The 20,187-nt window shown below is 39.8% G+C and overlaps 3 protein-coding genes across 5 annotated transcripts; all 3 read left to right on the plus strand.

Moving 5' to 3' along the window:
- The first annotated feature begins 676 nt into the window (after positions 1–676).
- On the plus strand, positions 677–5,901 carry LOC130185473 (serine/arginine-rich splicing factor 6-like). Of its 2 annotated transcripts, none has more exons than XM_056401953.1 (6): positions 677–879; positions 1,712–1,854; positions 3,384–3,502; positions 4,312–4,514; positions 4,626–4,703; positions 4,974–5,901. In XM_056401953.1, the coding sequence occupies exons 1-6, from the start codon at positions 773–775 to the stop codon at positions 5,362–5,364; spliced, it is 1,041 nt and encodes a 346-aa protein (XP_056257928.1). In that variant the 5' UTR covers positions 677–772; the 3' UTR covers positions 5,365–5,901. The 2 variants fall into 2 exon arrangements, with proteins under 2 accessions (XP_056257928.1, XP_056257937.1); XM_056401962.1 differs by having other exon boundaries at positions 737–1,599.
- Positions 5,902–6,852: 951 nt separating this feature from the next.
- On the plus strand, positions 6,853–10,401 carry ift52 (intraflagellar transport 52 homolog (Chlamydomonas)). Of its 2 annotated transcripts, none has more exons than XM_056365017.1 (14): positions 6,853–6,885; positions 7,274–7,432; positions 7,565–7,652; positions 7,791–7,920; positions 8,013–8,088; positions 8,267–8,338; positions 8,446–8,572; positions 8,676–8,759; positions 8,887–8,955; positions 9,043–9,197; positions 9,350–9,437; positions 9,522–9,630; positions 9,716–9,861; positions 9,940–10,401. In XM_056365017.1, exons 2-14 carry the CDS (start codon positions 7,314–7,316, stop codon positions 9,979–9,981), a joined length of 1,305 nt encoding a protein of 434 aa, XP_056220992.1. In that variant the 5' UTR covers positions 6,853–6,885; positions 7,274–7,313; the 3' UTR covers positions 9,982–10,401. The 2 variants fall into 2 exon arrangements, with proteins under 2 accessions (XP_056220992.1, XP_056220984.1); XM_056365009.1 differs by lacking the exon at positions 6,853–6,885 and adding an exon at positions 6,892–7,026.
- Positions 10,402–12,578: 2,177 nt separating this feature from the next.
- mybl2b (v-myb avian myeloblastosis viral oncogene homolog-like 2b) lies at positions 12,579–19,824 on the plus strand. The gene is made up of 15 exons (XM_056399285.1): positions 12,579–12,850; positions 13,296–13,392; positions 13,504–13,575; positions 13,679–13,771; positions 13,890–14,110; positions 14,235–14,367; positions 14,467–14,526; positions 14,717–14,923; positions 15,603–15,875; positions 15,964–16,106; positions 16,200–16,299; positions 16,379–16,489; positions 18,368–18,484; positions 18,574–18,705; positions 18,804–19,824. The coding sequence occupies exons 1-15, from the start codon at positions 12,831–12,833 to the stop codon at positions 18,930–18,932; spliced, it is 1,908 nt and encodes a 635-aa protein (XP_056255260.1). The 5' UTR covers positions 12,579–12,830; the 3' UTR covers positions 18,933–19,824.
- Positions 19,825–20,187: the final 363 nt, after the last annotated feature.

The following is a 20,187-nucleotide window of genomic DNA, read 5'->3' on the forward strand; positions in this document are numbered from 1 at the left end:
GCCTTACACTGTGTAATGGTGTTTTAATGACTGAAAGCTCCACAAAAGAGATATTTAAATGACATAATATTTGTATGCCTGCCTATCACATAGAGCTACCAGCAGCTGTCCCATGGGTTTTAAAGCAGATGAATAGAATGCAGAGAGAACAGGACAGTGCAGAAAAGAAATGGCCTGACCCATGAGTGGGGAGTGAAGAAGGTGACATTTTGTGAATCAGGACAGACAGATCCACTGATGGAAAATAAAGTACAATCATAGAGCAGGGCAACCAGGGAAATGTACAGCCTGATCCTGAAGATACAAAGGGACATTGTGGAGCATGACAGCACAAAGATGGACAGATTGTTCCACTTGCTAGTATCTTAAAATCTACTTTCATAGTTTTTTTTCTTTCTTTTTACAAGGTGGCAGTCTTGATAAGTGCATAATGCATTTTAGGCTGTTCACAGTGTCAGCCAGGAACTTTTCCACTGTTATACAGTCTGATTGAATGTGGGGACCTGTAGGGTTTTCTTCTAATCTGGAGATTAAATAACAGTGTGAGGACTACATGCATGTAAATAAGACTATTAGACATAGAGTAATGTATAGATAGATATATAGTGCAGTTTCTGTGCTAAAGTATTTTTGTTTTTGTTTTGGACACAACGCTTCTATTCTGAAGGATTCGACCGGAAATCGACGAGCTTGTGCGTCTCCCAGGCCTGTCTGTGGCCCATCACGAAGTGCATTGTAACTTGTAGAAATAAACTGTTAACTGTTATCGGAGATGCCGCGGGTATATGTCGGCAAGCTAAGCTATCATGTACGGGAGAAAGACATTCAAAGATTCTTTAGTGGTTATGGTAAATTATTAGAGATCGACCTGAAAAATGGGTAAGATCACCTCATCATCCATAACAGCTAGCTAATGTACATTTAATGTTAGTCCTGAGATAGGAACCCAATTAATGTTAGAAAGAAACCACAGCTGTGGAGTTAACGTCCAGTTGTTTTATTTTCTTGTGTACACAGTGACTGAAAATTGTGCAAAACAATCCGTTATTGTTTGCTAGCTAACGTTAACGTGACGCCGGCAGTCATGACCTGTGGTTGACTCCCATGGGTTGACTCTAAACATATCCTTTGCTAACGTTAACGTTACTGTAGTTGTTATGTCAGTCCTGCTGGCTTTTAACGACTAATTTAACTAAAACAATGTTGTTATTCACAATTCTCTCTAATGTCAGACTTAGGGACACCATAATGTTAATAAACCAAACCGTAATGTAGGTAATTGTCACATGTAGCTTGATAGCAACATAGAGCAGTGACGTTAACTTACGTCGCTAACGTGAGGGTCCCTCGAAAACCGTAAATTGACGGAAACATTTACGCTTCTTATCAATGGTTGTCCGTGATGAATTTCATTTTCCAGTACGTAGCAGCCTTGCATAATTATTTTAACTCACGAATCGAGAAAATGCTCAATAATGTTATATCAACTGGAAATGAAAATAATCACTTATACTACCCTAGATACCCGAAATCTTAATGTATTTGCTAGTTGATTACAACTTCTCAAAGGGATTTGAAGCATTGACTCATCGATATAAGGTTGGTGGCAATAGTATGTAATAGTCATCATTTTAGACATTTTGTAGAATTGCTTATGGATCAGTATCAGAGAAATTTCCTGCTTTGAATCGTGCACATTGATCCCACACAGGTACGGCTTTGTAGAGTTTGAGGACATGCGAGATGCTGATGATGCTGTGTATGAACTGAACGGAAAAGAGCTGTGTGGGGAGCGAGTCATCATTGAGCATGCGCGTGGACCGAGGAGAGATGGATATGGCTATGGGGGGCGCAGTAAGTTCAGCACATCTAGGTACATGTGAATGTGGGGTTCTAATCAGTCTCTGTTCACTAGCACAACATAAGACATGTTCACTTACACTGACTCTCCATACAACCAAAAAAACTAATATCAGTGAAGGTGTCAATACTCAAGTGACATGTCTTACCTCACACTGTGGGTATTTTTTCAGTATTCACTCTTTGGTAGTCATTATTTTACAAAAGGATAATGTCCACAGCCATCTAATGGATCTGACACTGTGCCTGACAGCAGGTAGAAACAAAGACTTAATACAGTGAAAGAGATGTGTGTTAAAATCCCATGAGTAACAGTGATTAAAGAAAAGGTAAGACTTTTGAAGCTACAATGTATTCAGTTTGAAGTCAACATTAACAAAGTGCTTGATGTTTTAATTTGAAAGAGTCCACTGCGGGCTGAGTCCGAGTCCAATGAGGGTAAAGATGACTGCCTGACCCGTTTGGCCTGGGCTTTCCCCTTACAATGTGTGTGTGACCTTTGCCATTTGACCATTGGTTGACATAACCGGAAGCCATGATGACAGCATCCTTTTCCAATAGACCAGGGTGATGGTGAGGAATCCTGTTGGTTTTACTGTTGCAAGACATATTGCAGAGGACCAAGCCAACACACGTTCCAGCCACTGATTTGGCTTCCAGTACTCTGTAGTAAATCAAAGAGTTTTTGGTAGGTGTCATCTTTGTTTTATTATGTTACAAATGGAACGTCGTAGTTCGAGTTGGGAGATGTTTTCTGGCTATTCAGCTGTTTGGAGTAAAGAATTTAAATAAAGAATTTTGTAACTACGACTTTGGGAGAGACGACAAAATATAATTTTCATGCACTTACAGTATCAGATTTTACAAGAGGGACAGTAGCAAATTCTCTGCATCTGCAATTATTGGCACCAAAAATAGCCCAGTTAATCATAAAATGTCAAATATTGTACAGCGAATCCATAAAATTTAGGTTTTGTTTCACAACCACACAACTGAACGTATTGGTTTTGTGGTTACTACATTCAGTTAAGTTAAATCTATATATGTTCCTTTAAAGCTGTGGTGACAGGATTTAGTATTGTCGTTGTACTTCAAAGAAATCACTAATACACACAAGTTAAGAAAAATGCTGTCGAATCTTTAATGCAGTGGTTCTTAATCCTGGTCCACAGCGCATAGAGTGCTGCTGGTTTTTTAGTTGTTTAAGCACATTTACCTCAAACACCCAGTTTAAATGATCCCTATCAAAAATCAACAGTGCTCTGGGACCAGAGGATGTGGACTAAAAACCATCAGCATATTCAATTAATTGTGTGTTGCGTCTGAAAGTTGACAGAGTTGGGAGCTGTTAGCAGTCTATTAATAGAAAAAGTTAAGAGGCTTTGGCACAAAATAAATTCTAGGTAAAAAAAGAAGCCCAGTCTGTAGTGGTTTCTTAGATTATTTATGCCAGTTCGGAGTCTTCACCTCTCCAGAATTAGCTGTCTTCAAATTAAATTTTAATCTCTCTGTCTTCTTTGAAGGTAGCGGTTACAGCAGCTGGAATCGCTCCGGCAGGGACAAGTACGGGCCACCAGTACGCACTGAGCACCGCCTCATTGTGGAGAACCTGTCCAGCAGGTGCAGCTGGCAGGACCTCAAGGTGAGAGATGATCCACAATTGATCCATGTACAGACTCCCAGCACAACAGGAATATGCAGCCACTTGTTGATATATTGAACAAGAAGCTTTATAGATTAAAATGTGGGTGATAGTTTTTTCGTATTTGGTGAACAATCAAGGAATTGTATCTAAGTTTAAATATGGGTTGGTCCTCCTGCAACATAACAATGATCCTAAGCATACAGCCGAGGCAAACAGGTAGTTCTGTTGCATTAGACAGTGAAGTGTTTCTTGTCAAGTCCATCACCAGATATCAATCCAACTGATCATGTGCTTCACTTGATGAAGATCACAATTAAGCTAAACAGCTCCCCTCCAAGCAAGAAGCCAAGCTGGCTGCAGGACAGGTCTGGCAGATAACCTGTCTCTGCTGATGTCTATAGGTCGTAGACCTCAGACTGTCGCTGACTGCAAAGGTCAGCAACCAGATATAACATCTTATACATTTATCAAGAGCCAGATAAAATTATTCATTTACATTTGGCTAATCAAAATTGGGCAACTGTGAATAAAATAGTTACATTTCCTACAGTGTACATCTGATGTGGAGACTGAAATTAAAGCTTAACCTCATAGTCTTTTTTGCAAATCCAATACTTAAACTGCTCTATCTATATCTGGCACTTAAATGAAGACTTGTGAATTGGCCAATAGACAAATGTAGTAGAACATCAACAGAACCCTGATGTGTTTAAAATTATCCACTTTAGCAACTCAGGAACAGGAGCAACACATTCATTTCATTTAGTCCCTTCTAGTGTTCAGCTGGTAAATTTGTTTCTTTGTAGGATTTTATGCGGCAAGCAGGTGAAGTAACCTACGCTGATGCTCACAAAGGACGCGCCAATGAGGGCGTCATTGAATTTCGGTCCCGTTCAGACATGAAGCGAGCTTTAGAGAAGCTCGATGGGACTGATGTCAATGGCAGGAAGATTCGTCTGGTGGAAGACAAACCTCGGCGCAGGCGCTCTTATTCTGGCAGCAGATCCAGGTATATGATCCCTGGAGATGCGTGTGTGTGTGCATGCGTGCGTGTTTTCTGTCCTTTTTTTTTTTTTCTCTCTTACCATTTATATCTAAGGTTGTTATGTTAAACCCACAGGTCTCATAGCAGGAGGCACTCTCACAGCCGCAGCCGAAGAAGCAGGAGTTCTCACAGCCGTTCCAGGTCTCGCTCACTGTAAGTCCAGCTCCGGGCTCCAGGAATGGTCTGAAAAATTTGGAAACGCCTGGAGAGATGTTTACATAATTTGATTTACTCCTTTAAAGGTTAAAGGCAAAACAGCGTCGCTGAAAGTGATTGTGCCTAGCTACTATGAGTATGACTCATTGAGCACAAAGCCTTAAATCTGAGTCAAGAAATAAAGTGTAGAAATGGGAGAACCTTTTGTAATATTATACAAAATGACATGACCTAAACTTGCTGTTGTATTTTTCTTCTCTTTTGCAGTTCACAGTCTCGCAGCAAGCGCAGGTCTCAGTCCAGGTCAGGACGGAAGTCACACTCCAGATCAAAGAGAAAGTGCAGTCACTCTAAATCCCCAGAGAAGTCTCGCACACGCACACGCAAATCACACAGTCCCTCCAAGAGCAAAAAGTCCAGCTCTCGCTCAGACACTCGCAAGTCACGCTCCAAAAGTAGGTCCAAAGTCAAAACGGAGCGCAGATCCCGAAGTCGGTCCAAGGAGAAATCCTCCAGTAAGAAGTCGAGGAGTCGCTCACGTTCCCATTCAGAGACTAGAAATGAAAAACATGCCTCAAAATCTCCTATTGACACGGACCGTCAGCTCTCCAAGTCCCCAGCCAAGCGCTCTGTGTCCCGCTCCAGGTCTCGCTCTTGATCCTGGTCTGCCCCTTTAAGACTGCCTCTTATTGTAACAATGTACTGAACAAAATGTAATGTTAGTACACATCCCAGGCCTGTGTTTGATGTGTTTTGAGATGTTTACAGATCAAAAATGATTTGTACCTTTTGGAACAAATTGGGAGGTCATTAAATCTATATTTTATTGATTTGTAGTTTTTCTGTAAAATGATTATCAGAAAACTGTTGAAGTGGGATTACTGAAGTTGTAACTCTGTGGGAACAGTATTTCTCTTGCTTTCATAAAGTCTGAATGAACCATTTGAGTCCAGCAGCTGAAAGCAGGGCCATATGTTGATTCATATTTTGATAACATATATGTACTAAGTCCAAATAGAAAAATGTAATAGTATAAATTAATATAATTCACAGTTTGCATGTCCTGTGATGATTGTTTTTACCTGTTTGCCTTTTAAAGTCCCTGATCTTCCTCCAGTGGGAATTACATTTTGAAAGCAATCTACAGCATTTATTTCTAATATCATATTGGAATAAAATAACACATTTAAGAAAAGCCTGCCTCTTCATTTTTTCATCAACATGAACCTTATTTGTATAAGTATAAAAAATCCATGTCAACACTGTTTTTTGGTCATGCTTTTGTTTTTGTTGTTCTGTTTTTTCTTTTATCTGTCCCCACTCAAATGAGAGAATATTAAGAGATAAAGTATCCCCTGGCCATTTGTAACAGCAGCAAGTAAGTAAGATCATATGACAATCAAAAGAACTGTTGGTCTGTCATTTAACTGATTGGATATGAACATTTATCATAACTCCCTTTAGCCTGTCAGATGAATGTCCCCACAACTAATAAGAAATGTTCTTAAAAAAAAGAATTTAAAAAAAGGAAGGTACCCTTGTTAATTTTCTAACTCTTCACCGGACTCAGTCACCAACATATTATAATAACAACAATAATGTAGCATTAAGAGGAAGTTTATTCCTTACCTTGGAATTTAACACCTTATGTACCATAATAGTAGCAATTTTAAAAACATTTCACAAAATGATTGAAGCATTAATTTTATAAATTTTATATCTGCCATGGGGGTTATATTTTCAACATGTCTGTTTATTTGTACTGTACTTAAAAGTACACTAAACTTGCTGAAGGGATGGGGTATAGCCCAGGGAAGAACCCGTTAAATTTTGGGGCAGAAGTAGATCATTTACTCCAAATTTGAATTTTTTTTTCACTGAAGTCTGTTGTATTTTGTTTGACATTGGCCTTGCAGTGACCCACTAGTGTATATCACAATTCATAGGCTTACTTGAAACTTTAGGTAACCCAAAGAGAGTTTGTTGGGTGTAGTGTGTGTAATAAACGCTGCAACTCTATTCCCTGATGAATACAATGAGATATGGCCAAAATCTTTGGGGGAAAACTAGTAAGTGGACTTTATTTTGCCACACTGCAGCACTGCCTGGTTGCTATGTTGTTAGCGCCCTTAGTAACAACTCTCTCCCATAATGCATCACTTTAAGGAGTGCTTGTGAGGTAACTTGGGCAACGCTAACTAATATAATGTAACGCAGCGTCACAGATGGAAATTAATATTATAAGCGAACAGTTATCTTAACTCTCACTATAATCAAATCAACAGAAAAGAGAAGCATTAGTATTGAACGCTATTATAAGGTAACGACGCCAAGCTATTAGCTACAGGGCTAATGCAACATATAGCTAGCTTCTTAGCTAAGCTTGATAACGGTATCTTAGCTCACGACGATGGATGCTGCTACTTATGTTTGCAATTTGATGTGATAACTATTTACATTACAACTACGCCAACTCAATCCACAGCTTGCTAAGATAGTGGTAATGTTTTAAGGGCAGTTCCTAGCCAATGATATGGGATCTAACTTGGAGTTGAACCTCTTTCTAGGTGTATGGATACATATAAGAGTCAACAAACCTAATAAATAATGGAGAGGGATTCGCACAATTCTGTCGTCTTCAACGCTTCAAAAAGAGAACTTTTTACCACGAACAATGGATACAAATCCATGCAGAAGAGATTACGGGCTCAATGGAAAATCCAGAGGTAGGTGTTGTGGTTGAACACTTACTTGTGTCTCCTGACTATGGCTATTTGTTTTAGCTTGAACATTAAAAAATTTCCTCAGCTTTTGCAGTAATTCTGTGAAAAAAAAGTCTGAAAATGCTATTTCCATAGTATGAAAGAAGAGCTGTCTGTGGAGAAGCTGAAAAATGTGAAGTTGTGGATAACGGCAGGCCCAAGGGAAAAGTTCACAGCATCAGAGGTGATGTATCAGGACAAGATATCTCCTATCAGCTTAGAACATGTTTATTTTCTTTAATTTGCAGGAATGTGATGTGCAAAATGTTGGGTCAGTTATCACACAAGCATGTTTTGACACTGTTGTCCCATTTTACTCCAGCTTGAGGTTATCAAGCACTACCTGGATGGAGGAGGAAACGTGCTGGTCATGCTCGGTGAAGGAGGAGAAATTAAATATGACACCAACATCAACTTTCTCCTGGAGGAGTTTGGAATAATGGTTAACAATGGTGCATATTGACAGTTAACATCATCTAACTGATCATCATAATCAGTTAAAGGTATTTTTATTGAAACATTTTCTTTTTTATCACTGCTGCAGATGCTGTTGTGAGGAATGTGTATTACAAATACTTTCATCCTAAGGAGGCACTCGTGTCCAATGGTGTATTGAACAGGTTTGTGGTTGCAGTATAATTTTTTCTCATACCAACATATTTATAATAAATCCCAGAGTGTTTGTAACCTAAAGAACCTATTCAAATGTACTTGTAATAATTGTACTATTATAAAATGAATTTGTCTATAAAGCTGATGCACATCTAAGTGAGGAATTTCTTCCTCTTTCTTGTCCAGAGAGATCAGTCGGGCTGCTGGCAAAGTGGTCACAGGAATGATTGAAGATGAAAATGTTGGAAATAATGCCCAGTAAATGTTTTTGCCTTTATATTCTTATCTCCTACATTGAGTGCACCATTTAATGCTAGGATTCGCAACATGGTTTTGAATGCAAGCATTTTTATCTATTTGTGTAGGGCTCTCACATTTGTGTATCCATATGGTGCCACGTTGAGTGTGATGAAGCCTGCTGTGGCCGTTCTTTCAACTGGCTCAGTCTGCTTCCCCCTCAACAGGCCTGTCCTGGCCTTCTATCAAGGAAAGGTCAGAAGCACTAAGTAATTTTCATACTTGTTCCCAGCACATGTAATATTTATAAATCTATACTTGTGAGGTGATGTTGAAAGACATCTTGTGTCTTATGAAGGAGGCAGGCAAACTGGTTGTGCTGGGTTCCTGTCACATGTTCAGTGACCAGTACATAGACAAAGAAGAGAACAGTAAAATCATGGTGAGTCAAGTTGACATTTAAAGATTTGTTTAACGCATTGAATGGTAGAGATGTGGTCTGCTCTCCTGTGGAATTTGTTGAGTATCAGTTTTTGTGCACAACAGTCTGTCGTACTTTTTCATTCCAGGATGTCGTGCTCCAGTGGCTCATGACTGATAATATTCAGCTGAACCAGATTGATGCAGAGGACCCAGAGGTAAGGAAGTGTACGTGATAGGAGAATGGCATCACTAATATTGTCTTGTAAATTAACTGATGTCCATCTTGCCCTTTCATCCCTTAGATAACAGATTACAACATGTTGCCAGACACAGGGTGCTTGTCAGAACAGCTCAGAGTGTGCTTACAAGAGGGTGACGAAAACCCCAGGGACTTCACCTCCCTCTTTGATATGTCTTTGTTCAATTTGTCAACCGACACTTTACCTCAAGTCATCAGGTGAGAATGCAAAATATACCACATGACATCCCTACATTACAGCTTTGTTTTTCTACATAGCTTTGAAATATAAATATATATATATATATATATATATATATATATATATATATATATATATATATATATATATATATATATGCTTCCTGCAGTGCTTACAAGCAGCTTAATGTCAAAGACGAGCCACTGCAGCTGATCACACCACAGTTTGAGACCCCGCTGCCTCAGCTTCAACCTGCTGTAAGTTTCATTCCTGTTCCAGTGTTCCCATATGTCATTCACGTCTTGTCATATGCTTAGAGCCCAAATTATTATTTTTTTTAGGTCTTTCCACCTGCCTTAAGTGATTTACCTCCACCCATGCTGGATCTGTTTGATCTAGATGAAACATTCTCTTCTGAGAAAGTGCGCCTAGCACAGCTCACTAATAAATGTAAGTTCAGTAGTTATTCAGTAAAATTAACTGCTTAGATTTCAAATGTGAAGTAAAAATTGTACAATGTGTTCTCATTTCACAGGTACAGATGACGATCTCGAATTCTATGTGCGGAAATGTGGTGAAATTCTGGGCGTGACTCCAAAGTTGGATAAGGATCAGAGGGACGCCAAGCACATCTTGGAACACATTTTCTTCCAGGTTGTAGAGTTCAAGAAACTCAATCAGGTGAGTACTCTTAAAATCTCCTACAACTAACTATTATGCATTCAAGGACTTGTCTAAAAGTGAACATCCCACTTACAGGAGCATGACATCGACACTGAGGCACAATTCACGCCATTGTGATTGGATTCAAGAAACTTAAAAACTTTCAACTGTCTTTTCAATATGCTATACCATGATAAACAGGTGTGTATAGTCTAGTAATGGGGGTAAAGCGACTGCTACAGTAGTCATGGACTTGGCAGTATCAACAGGATACTTGTGTTCAGAAACTGTATATGAATTCATTAGTCTTTTATACCGCTTTTGTATTTTATTGTGGAAAAAAGGTCATATTGTAAAGATACTTATGCAAATAAAGTCACTGACATTTATTTAAATATTAAAAATCTTTAAAAACATTGTAACAAGCAACTGAGCTCTCTGCATGAGTCCTCACACATGGATCCTGTAAAAAAGAAAAAATTGAAGAGCTACAACATGGATTTGCAATGTTGCCATGGCATTCAATGATCAGTATTAAAAACTGAACAGAGCATCTTACCTTTATATTGTCATCCTGTGTTTTAATCTATTTTGGTGCAGAGGCAGACACAATCATGTGCATTTATCCTTCCAAACCTGTGACTTAACTCCATGTTCAGTTTGTGTGAAGAGAAATCCTTGGCCATATTGGGGCGAAACTTCAGCGAGTGAACATTTTGTAGACTGGGGTTTTGGACTCCATGTTGACTCCAGAGTGCAGGGTTTGGGGCTGTTGCTCTCGGATTTAATCAAAGACACATCCCATGACATTTGAAAGGTGGTGGAATCACTGAACGACTGGTCAGAACAAGCAGCCTTTTTTTGCTTTAGGAGGAACATGTAGGGAGTAGAGGACTTTCCTTGTGAAGGAACAGTCAGGTGACAATTGCCAGTCTCTGGATTGTTCAAGCTGTTCGTTGAGATTGCCTGAGGGGAGGAAATGGGATCTGATGGTAGGCAGAGAAAAGCCAGGTTGCATGGCCTGGCATCGGATCCATCAGCTGCTGTCTCATTTGACACTCTTGATGAGGAAAGTTGCTCCAGCGACAAAGCAGACAGCAAACTCTGTTCCCCCAAAAACTCCCTGTCAAGCTCTGATAGAGACGAACACTCAAAGCTGTTCATATCTAGGATGTAAAATATTAGATAACACTTGGAATTAGGTCATCTGGTCAGACTTATATGAATCATCATCAACCTATTTTCAGAATCAAACCAGTTTTCTCACCTTTAATGACAAAAGCTTTCTCCATTGTTTCCCTGGACTTGAGTGTCAACCGACTTGCAGGTGGGTTTTAAAGTGTTGCAGCAGCATGTTAATTGACCCAGCTGGAGGCTGAGCAAGTCATCAGTCTGAAGGGGGTGGAGCATCTCTCAATCAGATCAGGTGCACATTTTAGCTGTGATCCTTTCTTTTCATATATTTTTTTATGTTCAAATTTATTTTCATTATGTGGGAGGGGCGGCTGTTTGCTATGCAACAAGCAATCAGGTTTTTTTGTAATTAACATTTTCTCATTTTATTTACACATGCATGTTTGTGTACTTGTGTTAATAAATAAAAATAGTAATAAATAAAAATTGTGAGTGTTATTTAGCCAATATGAAAATAAAAAGAACTGATGACCTGACTGTTCAAATATTTTTTATATTTTAAGATCCCTCCAGACATGTTTTAAAACCTAAAAATAAGTGTAATGTTTTTGTACATATTGTTTACATATAAGTTCAGTTACTTCTTAAACAACTGTTAAAGTAAGCATACATCTACTACTTTTTACTCAATTAAAAATCAATCTATGAATATAAAAATATTGTTAATTTCAAAATTTTACGGTACATGATGTGTCTCCTTAAGTCTTTTCTCTGTGTTCTTGTTTAAATTGCATATTGGACAATGAATGGCTTTTATGTTTTTCTCTGCGTAATTTAAGATGTGTTTTTTGGGTTTTTTTTTTTTTCATCGCCTCTATCTAATTGTTTTACTGTCTACTGTACTGTCTGTACTGTACTTTTTAATCATTATACTTTATAGAAATTTTATTATTGTTAGGAATCATTGCCTTTTTGTAAAGTTCAATTTTCCGCAATAAACAGAAAAAGTCATGGCATTTGTTTATTTGGAATTTAACAACAAAAAGTAAATAAGAAAAGTTGGCCAACAGAATGTTTGTTGCTGACACTGTTGAAATTATAGTAAACGCAATTGATCTCACACAGCTCCCAAAACAAAGAGAAAGTTTTTCCAGTCTTGTCATTCAAAGCCAAGATGGCAATAAACACACATAAATATTTACCGGGAACAAAATATGTGTTTCTCTGTGGATCAATATGAAATAGTTAGACATATTAGATGTTAGACATGTTAAGTAGCTATGATTTTTTGATTAAAATCTACAATTTTGTTTGAAAAATGTTTTTTTTAATAATAATAAATTTAATAATAAATAATAAATTTCCATTTCCTAATTTTCAGTTAATAATCAGAGGGCTGTTTATACATGACAGTCCATAGGACTTAGATTGTCACTACATTGTAAAAGTATATGCGACCCCATTTCATAGTGGGAGTAATATAATGGCAGAAACCCGTTCAATTGGTTTGTTACCTTTTAAAGATTATTTTGAAGGCCCTCAGCGGAAGTTTGCTCGACCGTGCGCGCACAACTACTGCGCAGCTACGTCACTATCCGGTTTCTACGATAGAGAAGGGCGCGAGATAGAAATCCAGGAGCGCGGAGAATCCGGGCGCTCCGCTCCAGCTGGTCAAAGGCTGTAACATTGCCATTCGAAACAGCAACAACGAGCCTCCATCGCTACCGCTGACCGGTTTATAAAGACATCAAACACGCGGAATACAACGATATAACAACGTATATACACGCACATGACGTGCAACGGCGGCAGGACATATTACCGTCGCACCGTAAACAACAGAAACGAGGGAAATGTCTTGGTGGCCGCGCGGGTAAGATGTTCATCTTTGTTTTCTAAATTAACTTTAGACTTAGCAGTACTTATTTTTGCCACAGCCGGATTTAACGTTACCATTTAACATCTTAAAGTCTTAAAGGCTAGGTTATTTAGGCAAATGGTTTGCTGTTTGGCCTTAATTTGTAACTTTTGAGTAGGTCACGGACTCTGGTCTGTGCCGCCCTTTTCAGGACAGTCACTATAAACAGGGTTTAGCATTTATTTTGACGCCAGCCACATTGCCATTAATCCAATAAATCTGTTTAACACTTTGCTCACCTTTCAGCTTTGCCCAGCAGTAGTCTATGCGTGTGATAAAGTCAGCCAACCTAAATATAAACCTGATAATCAAGTTGTCCTCGTCACACCACAAGGGCGGGCCAGTTGCTAGTTTCTACTTTCACTGTCAGCTTTATTTATCCCTGCGGTTTGTTTCTCAGTGAGGATGGAGAGGAGGCCATGCTTCAAGACACTGATTCTGATGTGGCAGAGCAGAGAGACGGGGGCAAAGTGAAGGTGAAATGGACACAAGAGGAGGTGATTGTGACGACTTGTCCCAGCGATTTGCATGTTGTTGTTGACTTGACTCAAAGTAAATAATGACTCTGTAGGACAAGGGTAAACGTGCCAATTTGTTTGTGCTTACAGGATGACAAGCTCAAGGCTTTGGTTCAAAAACTGGGACCAAATGATTGGAAATATATTGCCGGCTACATACCAGTGAGTTTGATCAACTTTTCTGTTGTTTGTATTAAACATGGGGCCCCTGTTGTGATGTCAACAGAGATACTATTGAGTCTGACACTTGTTTTGTTTTGCTCAGAATCACACTGAACACCAGTGTCAGCACCGCTGGTTTAAGGTGTTGGATCCAGAATTGGTTAAGGGTCCTTGGACCAAGGAGGAGGATGAAAAGGTAGGTGACTCGATAACCAGCAGTGCAGGGGTTTGACATATGATTCACTGAGAACAGTTTATGCAATGTGATTCATGAGAATGAGTTGTAAATCAGATGCATATCCCTCATTCCTCAGGTTATAGAGCTTGTAAATCTCTACGGCAACAAACAGTGGGCGATGGTAGCCAAGCATCTGAAAGGCAGACTGGGGAAGCAGTGCAGAGAGCGCTGGCACAACCACCTCAATCCCAGCGTTAAGAAGTCATCATGGACAGCTGAGGAGGATCTCATCATTTACAAAGCTCACTGCCTGCTTGGAAACCGCTGGGCCGAGATTGCCAAGCTGCTCCCTGGAAGGTAAAGAATCAATCAGGTGGTGGAAATTGCTCAGCTCAGGAGATTACATTGTTGACATGGTTTCAGGTGTGGAAATAATGCTTTGCCTCCTCTATAGGATTCATGTTATAACATTTATTCACAGAACGGACAATGCAGTGAAGAATCACTGGAATTCCACCATCAAGCGCAAGTTGGAGATGGGCTTCTATGCCGGGGAGGTCTTTAAGCCAGATGAACTTGAAGAGCTGCTGGCCCGTGTGAATAAAGATGCACAGGTGGGCTATCTTTCCTTGACATTGAAAGCAGTCTTGACATGAAAGTAGTATTAAACCCAAAAAACTGTACTGAAAATTAGTTTTTTTCTGATTACACAGATGTCTAGTTGCTCTCAAGATGGTGCAGACAAGGACCCAGAGCAGAAACTGCATCCTTCAGTAAGTGACCTATTGCGCTGATTTGAAAAATAACAGACTTTTAATACAGGATGGTTTTGAATACTTAAATCTGTCAGCTGATTTTTTATATATAACGTTTACTGAAAGAATATCTGCATTACTCAACAGTAATTATGTTTATAGTATCAGTATTGTTATAGATGTCTGATGTTTTTTCCACCACCTGCAGGAAACGCAAGTCTCAGTCTCTATTAAAGCCAGCCCCAGCAAAGCAGGGCCATCAAGGGCTGCCCTCTCTCCAAAGGACAGCTTAAGCCCTAAGACTGAAGCAGACACGTCAGGAGAAATGAACTGTACCAGCTGGGTGGTGGACAGCTCCGGCTTCCTCTCCCCTAATGGCCCAGGACTGAAGGAAGTGCTGGACATGGTGGATGGAGTAAGTGTCCCCAGTACAATACAGAGATCCCACTATATTGCCATTAAGAAGACGCCTCATTATGCCGCCTTTGCTTCTTAACACTGAACCAAACAAGCCAGCATATTGGCGCTGTGTGGTTTTAGGCAGCATGCCGGCCTGACGTGTAACCTGTCCCTCCATACTGGCTCTCCCTTATACACAGATGTCAATCTGACTCTGTGAATACTTCTGCTGCCGGCATGAAGGCAGAGCAGCAATGCCCTACATTCTGTGTTCATAATCTTTTATGTAGAACAGCTATGTGGAATAAAGGCGCAACATTCCCACCTTGAACAGGCTTTTTAAAAGGCACAGTCACACTTGCAACAGCATTGCGTATAGTTTAGATATGTATGCGATAACCCCTCCTTTAGCCTGGTTTGTAATGACTGCTTTGATCTACTGGTGACAAATGGTGTTACTGAGTTTAAATACATGCTGATTGAAAAAAGATTTCTTAATTGTTTGTGCTGTTTTTGTATTGATATATTTATTTTGGTATGTTTATGTTATAAAACAGAAGTAGGCCTCTTGTACAGCATTGCTCTAAATTTATTTGTCTGTTTAGACCATTTGAGAGCAGTGAATATATTGCAGTAAACTATATTGTGTATGCATAATATGGATGTATAAAATAACACGTCTCTTCTGCTATCAGGACTTGGATGGCTGGTGCAACCTAGCAGCCTTTGACCTGCCTGAGGAGAGTCCCAGCCCAGAGCGCCACCAGTTTCGTCTGGAGGGCAGTGCCTTGCAGGAGTTGAGCAAAGGCAGCAAGGGGGAACTCATCCCCATCTCTCCTGGTGGGGTCACGCCGCCCTCCATACTGAACCGCCGAGGCCGGAGACGCATTGCCTTGTCTCCTGATGGAAATAACTCCATGACTCCCAAGAGCACTCCTGTTAAAATTTTACCCTTTTCTCCATCTCAAGTAAGCTCGTAAACTTTAATACTGTAGAACTGACTGTGATGCTGCTTCTAATGTCATATGAAGTCTAATAACTAACATGTTGTTTCAGTTCCTCAACATGTGGACCAAGCAGGACACTCACGACCTGGAGAACCCGTCCCTCACGTCCACACCTGTGTGCAGCCAGAAAGCCATTGTTACTACACCGCTACAGCGAGATAAGACCCCCCTCACTCAGAAGGAAAACTCAATGTATGTGCTCTCTAACCCAAGTCTGATGTTTAGTGCTTGGTTGGTATGTATTTTGATTTTGAGTCTCGATGCTCACATTTCGTTTCCATGTAGATTTGTGACACCCAACCACAAGTCTGAGCTCTGTACGACCCCACGAACTCCAACGCCTTTCAAAAATGCCATGGAGAAGTACGGCCCTCTACAGCCTCTGGTGAGTACCTGTCTGTGATTTTCATTGAGTTCACTCATACCAACACTGCATTCACGCTTTTTCTGCCTCACTGCCTTAGCCTCAGACGCCGAACCTCGAAGACGACATAAACGAGGTCATCCTGAGAGACGCCGGAATTGACTTGGTTGTTGTACGTTCGACTCCGCCTGAGCAAAGGCGCAAAACAATGGTAACTATGTGTCAACTTTACACCTACAGGATTTTAACCCCTTAACCCCTGGTAAAGACATACCATAACATTTACACATACTAAGGGTTGGATCATGGAGAGCCACAGAGAAATTGGAAGTAAGAAAAAGTAGATCAATATTACACTGACATTTGTAATAATTCAAGCAACAGATCTGAGGCCAGCTGAGAGGTGATTCGTTAGAATGGACAAGGAGGGCTTAATGGAAAAGATGTGTTTTACACAGCATAGATTATAGTGAAATGACCGTTTGTATGATGTGCACGGTGCCACAATGGAAAAACTTGATAGGAGCTGTAGTTTTTTGAATGCTAACAAGTTAATCACAGTTGAACTTTGTCAAAATCATGGAGGATTTTATAGTAAGCACAAGTTTTTTAGTACTTAATGGATGGATGGATGTGAATTTGAATTTGGTGTTAAGCACAAGCTAGCGTTGGAATACAAAATGACAAAGAACAAGGAACGTATGATCAAGTAGTCTACCTGTTGGAACTCGAGTGTATGTGTTTGACTGCTTGGGAACATTGAGTACATGCTGTTTGTTTAGTTCCACACTGCTTCGTGTTGACAAATTCACACCTTGGAGTGATGCTTTACACTGACAGGCTTCCATTGTTGGTCAGCAGGCAGCTGCACAGGAGCAACTTGGTGTGAAAACTCTTGTTCATTTCAATCCCCCCAACCAGATATTTCTAGGCTGCTACTGCCACCGCCATTTAAGAATGCTCTAAGCTAATACATTTGCTGAGCACTTTATTAGGAACACCATACTAATACTGAGTAAGATCTTCCTTTGCTCTCCAAACAGCCTCAGTTCTTCATTGCATGTGTTCCACAGGATGTTGGAAACATTCCTTTGATATATCCAGCTCCATGTTGACATTATTGTGTCACATTTTCTGCAGTTTTGTCAGCTGTGCATTCTTGCTGCCAATCTCCTGTTCTACCACATCCCAAAGGTGTTCTACTGGATTTTTGGTCTGTGACATATGGTGCATTATCGTAGGCTTTAGGCTGCAGCATTAGAAACAATGATTGATTGGTATCAAGCGGCCAAAAGTGTGCCAAGAAAACTTTTCCCACACCATTACACCACCAGCCTGGACTGTTGACTCAAAGCAGGTTGGGTTCATGAAATCATGCTGTTGACACCAAACCCTGACCTGACTATCTGCTGCCTGAGCGGAAACTGAGGTTCATCAGACCAGGCCATCAGCTGTCCAATTTAGTTCAGCCTGTGTCCGCTGCAGCCTCAGATTTATGTTCTTGGCTGACAGGAGTGGAACCTGACATGGTCTTCTGCTGCTTCACCTCATGGTTCGACCTGTTCGACCATAGCCTTTTCTGTCAGCTCCAACCAGTCAGGCCATTCTCTGTCTGCAGAACTGCCGCCCATCAGATGCTTGTTGTGTTTTTGGCTCCATACAGTCCAGAGACTATTGTGTATGAACATCTCAGGAGAGAAATACACAAACCAGTCCGTCTGGTACCAACAATCACACCGCGGTCAGAGTCTTCTGATGTCATTCTGATGTTTGATGTGAACATTAACTGAAGTTCCTGAGCTCTATCTGTATGATTTTTATGTGCTGCACTGCTGCCACATGATTGGACACTAACATGAATAATCAGGTGCACATGTGTTTCTGAGTAAGTGCTTGATGATTGTGTATTGATGTATTGTTTAGTTTCCACACCAAAACCCTAATAATGAAACAGTACATGAACATCTCAGTGCTGACGTGCTTTCATTTTTGACTGTTGCATTTGTTTCAGACTTATTGTACTTCATCATTGTTCTTGCTGAAGCTATTTGCTTAGATCTTGGTGTTTTTTTTTTTTTCTTGTTCTCAGCATCGCCCTCCCATGAAGAAAGTGAGGAAATCGTTGGCCCTGGATGTCATGGACTGTCAGGTGATGCCAACATCCAAACGCAAATCCTTCAAGACTGAAGCTAAACACAGCATCAAGGTAAAAAGTGTTGTGAATGTGTTGTTAGCCTGTTTGTAGATTTGATGCCTTCTAATTCCTGGCTTTTTGTCTTCCTTTTCTGACCACAGGAAGAACCTATGATAGTTTCCCTGAACTCCACGTCATTTTGCAGCAAGCGGCATGACAATATTTTGGATCAGGGCTTCCTTTTGGGACCTAGTGACAGTGCCATATTTCCCAGCACGGTGCCCCCAGTTCCAGTAAGCTCCATTTTTCACCTTAAATGGAAGGAATATGTTACATAGCTTTTTTTTTACTTTGACCTAATTCTACTGCAACATGTTTTGTCTGTCTTCAGATGTCAAAAGAATGGGAGACGGTTGTATGTGGACAAACTAAAGACCAGCTCATAATGACAGAGAAAGCCAGACGCTACCTTCGTGCACTAAAATCCCACGCACCCAACCGGGCTCTGATTCTGTCCTGAGACTTCGCTCATCTTCTCGCCAACATCTTACACATACACAACGCAATGTTGCTGGTGCTGTTTGTCCCTGCCTTTTTTTGCTGTATTAATGTTGAAGGAAAGTACATGTCGTGTAGGTTTAGCACAGTTTTGTGAACAAGTCATTAGCAATCAAAACCTTTACAGTATGTAGCTCTGTCAATAATTTGAGAGAGAATGGTGCTTTTAGATTTAGTCCAATGACCTCGTGCAAGGCTTGACGTTACGAATCCTGTTTCATTGTATGGTCACTTAAACATGTTTGAAAAGAACAATGAATGTAAAATTGAAAAATCACGGCTATGTACTCTTGCTATCTGAAAAGACATGGGTTTTACATTGTATAATGTGTCTGTAATTTAACAGTGTTTTAAAATTGAATTGTGAAGAGTACAAACACTCAGGTTGAACCTACATATCTATATTTGTTATATAACATACTGTAGTTTTGATTGTGGAGTAAATTTAGACAGGGTGATCAGTAATACATTTAGAGATGTGTGATCTGTTGAAAATGTTAAGTGAACATTGTTTTGTCATGAGATCTGTTTAGCGTATGTATAGATTTATGATATAGATCTCAATACACATTAAAGGTCAGGTCAGGACCTCATTTGATGAAAATTTGACATCTGCTAAAAATGTAATAGTGACTATAGCACACATCAAGGTGACTTAATGACTTGGTGACTTTTTTATGCAATATTCAATATTCTAGTTGAGATGTAATGGGGGTATAGAAGCTATACCAGCCTTTGGTGGTAATGGTATGTTATTTGGCACTGCTTGTAAATATTTTGTGTTGTATGTTTTACTTCAACATACAACATTTGTTAAGAAATTTAATAAAACACAAATACTATTTCCAGTACAGTTTCCTCCTGATTATGCGGCTATGTCCTGATGTGTTATGTAAACCTGTCATTTGTGGTTTTACAATAGGTCCAGATAAAGCAATTTGATGTTTAAAACAGTTCCGCTAAATGGACGTACAGTATGTGCTTAATGCAGGTAATCGAGGAATAACAAGATTGGTTGATAGATAGAATTATGTACAGTTTCTCAAAAGGAAAGACTAATTTCAGCTTTTGATTTTCTGTGTCTGCTGTTTTAATATTTGGAAATGACAAGAAAAATTAATTCACAAAATACCTATACATGGAAGATTATGTTTATATTTTTGGGCACATTCAGCCTATGTATAAATATCAGGTGAAATTTTACCTGCTATAATTAA

Source organism: Seriola aureovittata, chromosome 2 (assembly GCF_021018895.1).
Source record: "Seriola aureovittata isolate HTS-2021-v1 ecotype China chromosome 2, ASM2101889v1, whole genome shotgun sequence".
Classification (NCBI taxonomy): Eukaryota; Metazoa; Chordata; class Actinopteri; order Carangiformes; family Carangidae; genus Seriola; species Seriola aureovittata.

Excerpts from the sequence above, each read along its gene's own strand:
- LOC130185473 (XM_056401953.1), top strand. The coding sequence starts at position 773 with ATGCCGCGGGTATATGTCGGCAAGCTAAGCTATCATGTACGGGAGAAA. Across the intron at positions 1,855-3,383 it reads ATATGGCTATGGGGGGCGCA|GTAGCGGTTACAGCAGCTGG; the intron begins GTAAGTTCAGCA and ends TCTTCTTTGAAG. Across the intron at positions 3,503-4,311 it reads GCAGCTGGCAGGACCTCAAG|GATTTTATGCGGCAAGCAGG; the intron begins GTGAGAGATGAT and ends GTTTCTTTGTAG.
- ift52 (XM_056365017.1), top strand. The coding sequence starts at position 7,314 with ATGGAGAGGGATTCGCACAATTCTGTCGTCTTCAACGCTTCAAAAAGA. Across the intron at positions 8,760-8,886 it reads AAGAGAACAGTAAAATCATG|GATGTCGTGCTCCAGTGGCT; the intron begins GTGAGTCAAGTT and ends TTTTCATTCCAG. Across the intron at positions 9,862-9,939 it reads AGTTCAAGAAACTCAATCAG|GAGCATGACATCGACACTGA; the intron begins GTGAGTACTCTT and ends TCCCACTTACAG.
- mybl2b (XM_056399285.1), top strand. The coding sequence starts at position 12,831 with ATGTCTTGGTGGCCGCGCGG. Across the intron at positions 13,393-13,503 it reads TGAAATGGACACAAGAGGAG|GATGACAAGCTCAAGGCTTT; the intron begins GTGATTGTGACG and ends TTGTGCTTACAG. Across the intron at positions 14,527-14,716 it reads AGCAGAAACTGCATCCTTCA|GAAACGCAAGTCTCAGTCTC; the intron begins GTAAGTGACCTA and ends CACCACCTGCAG.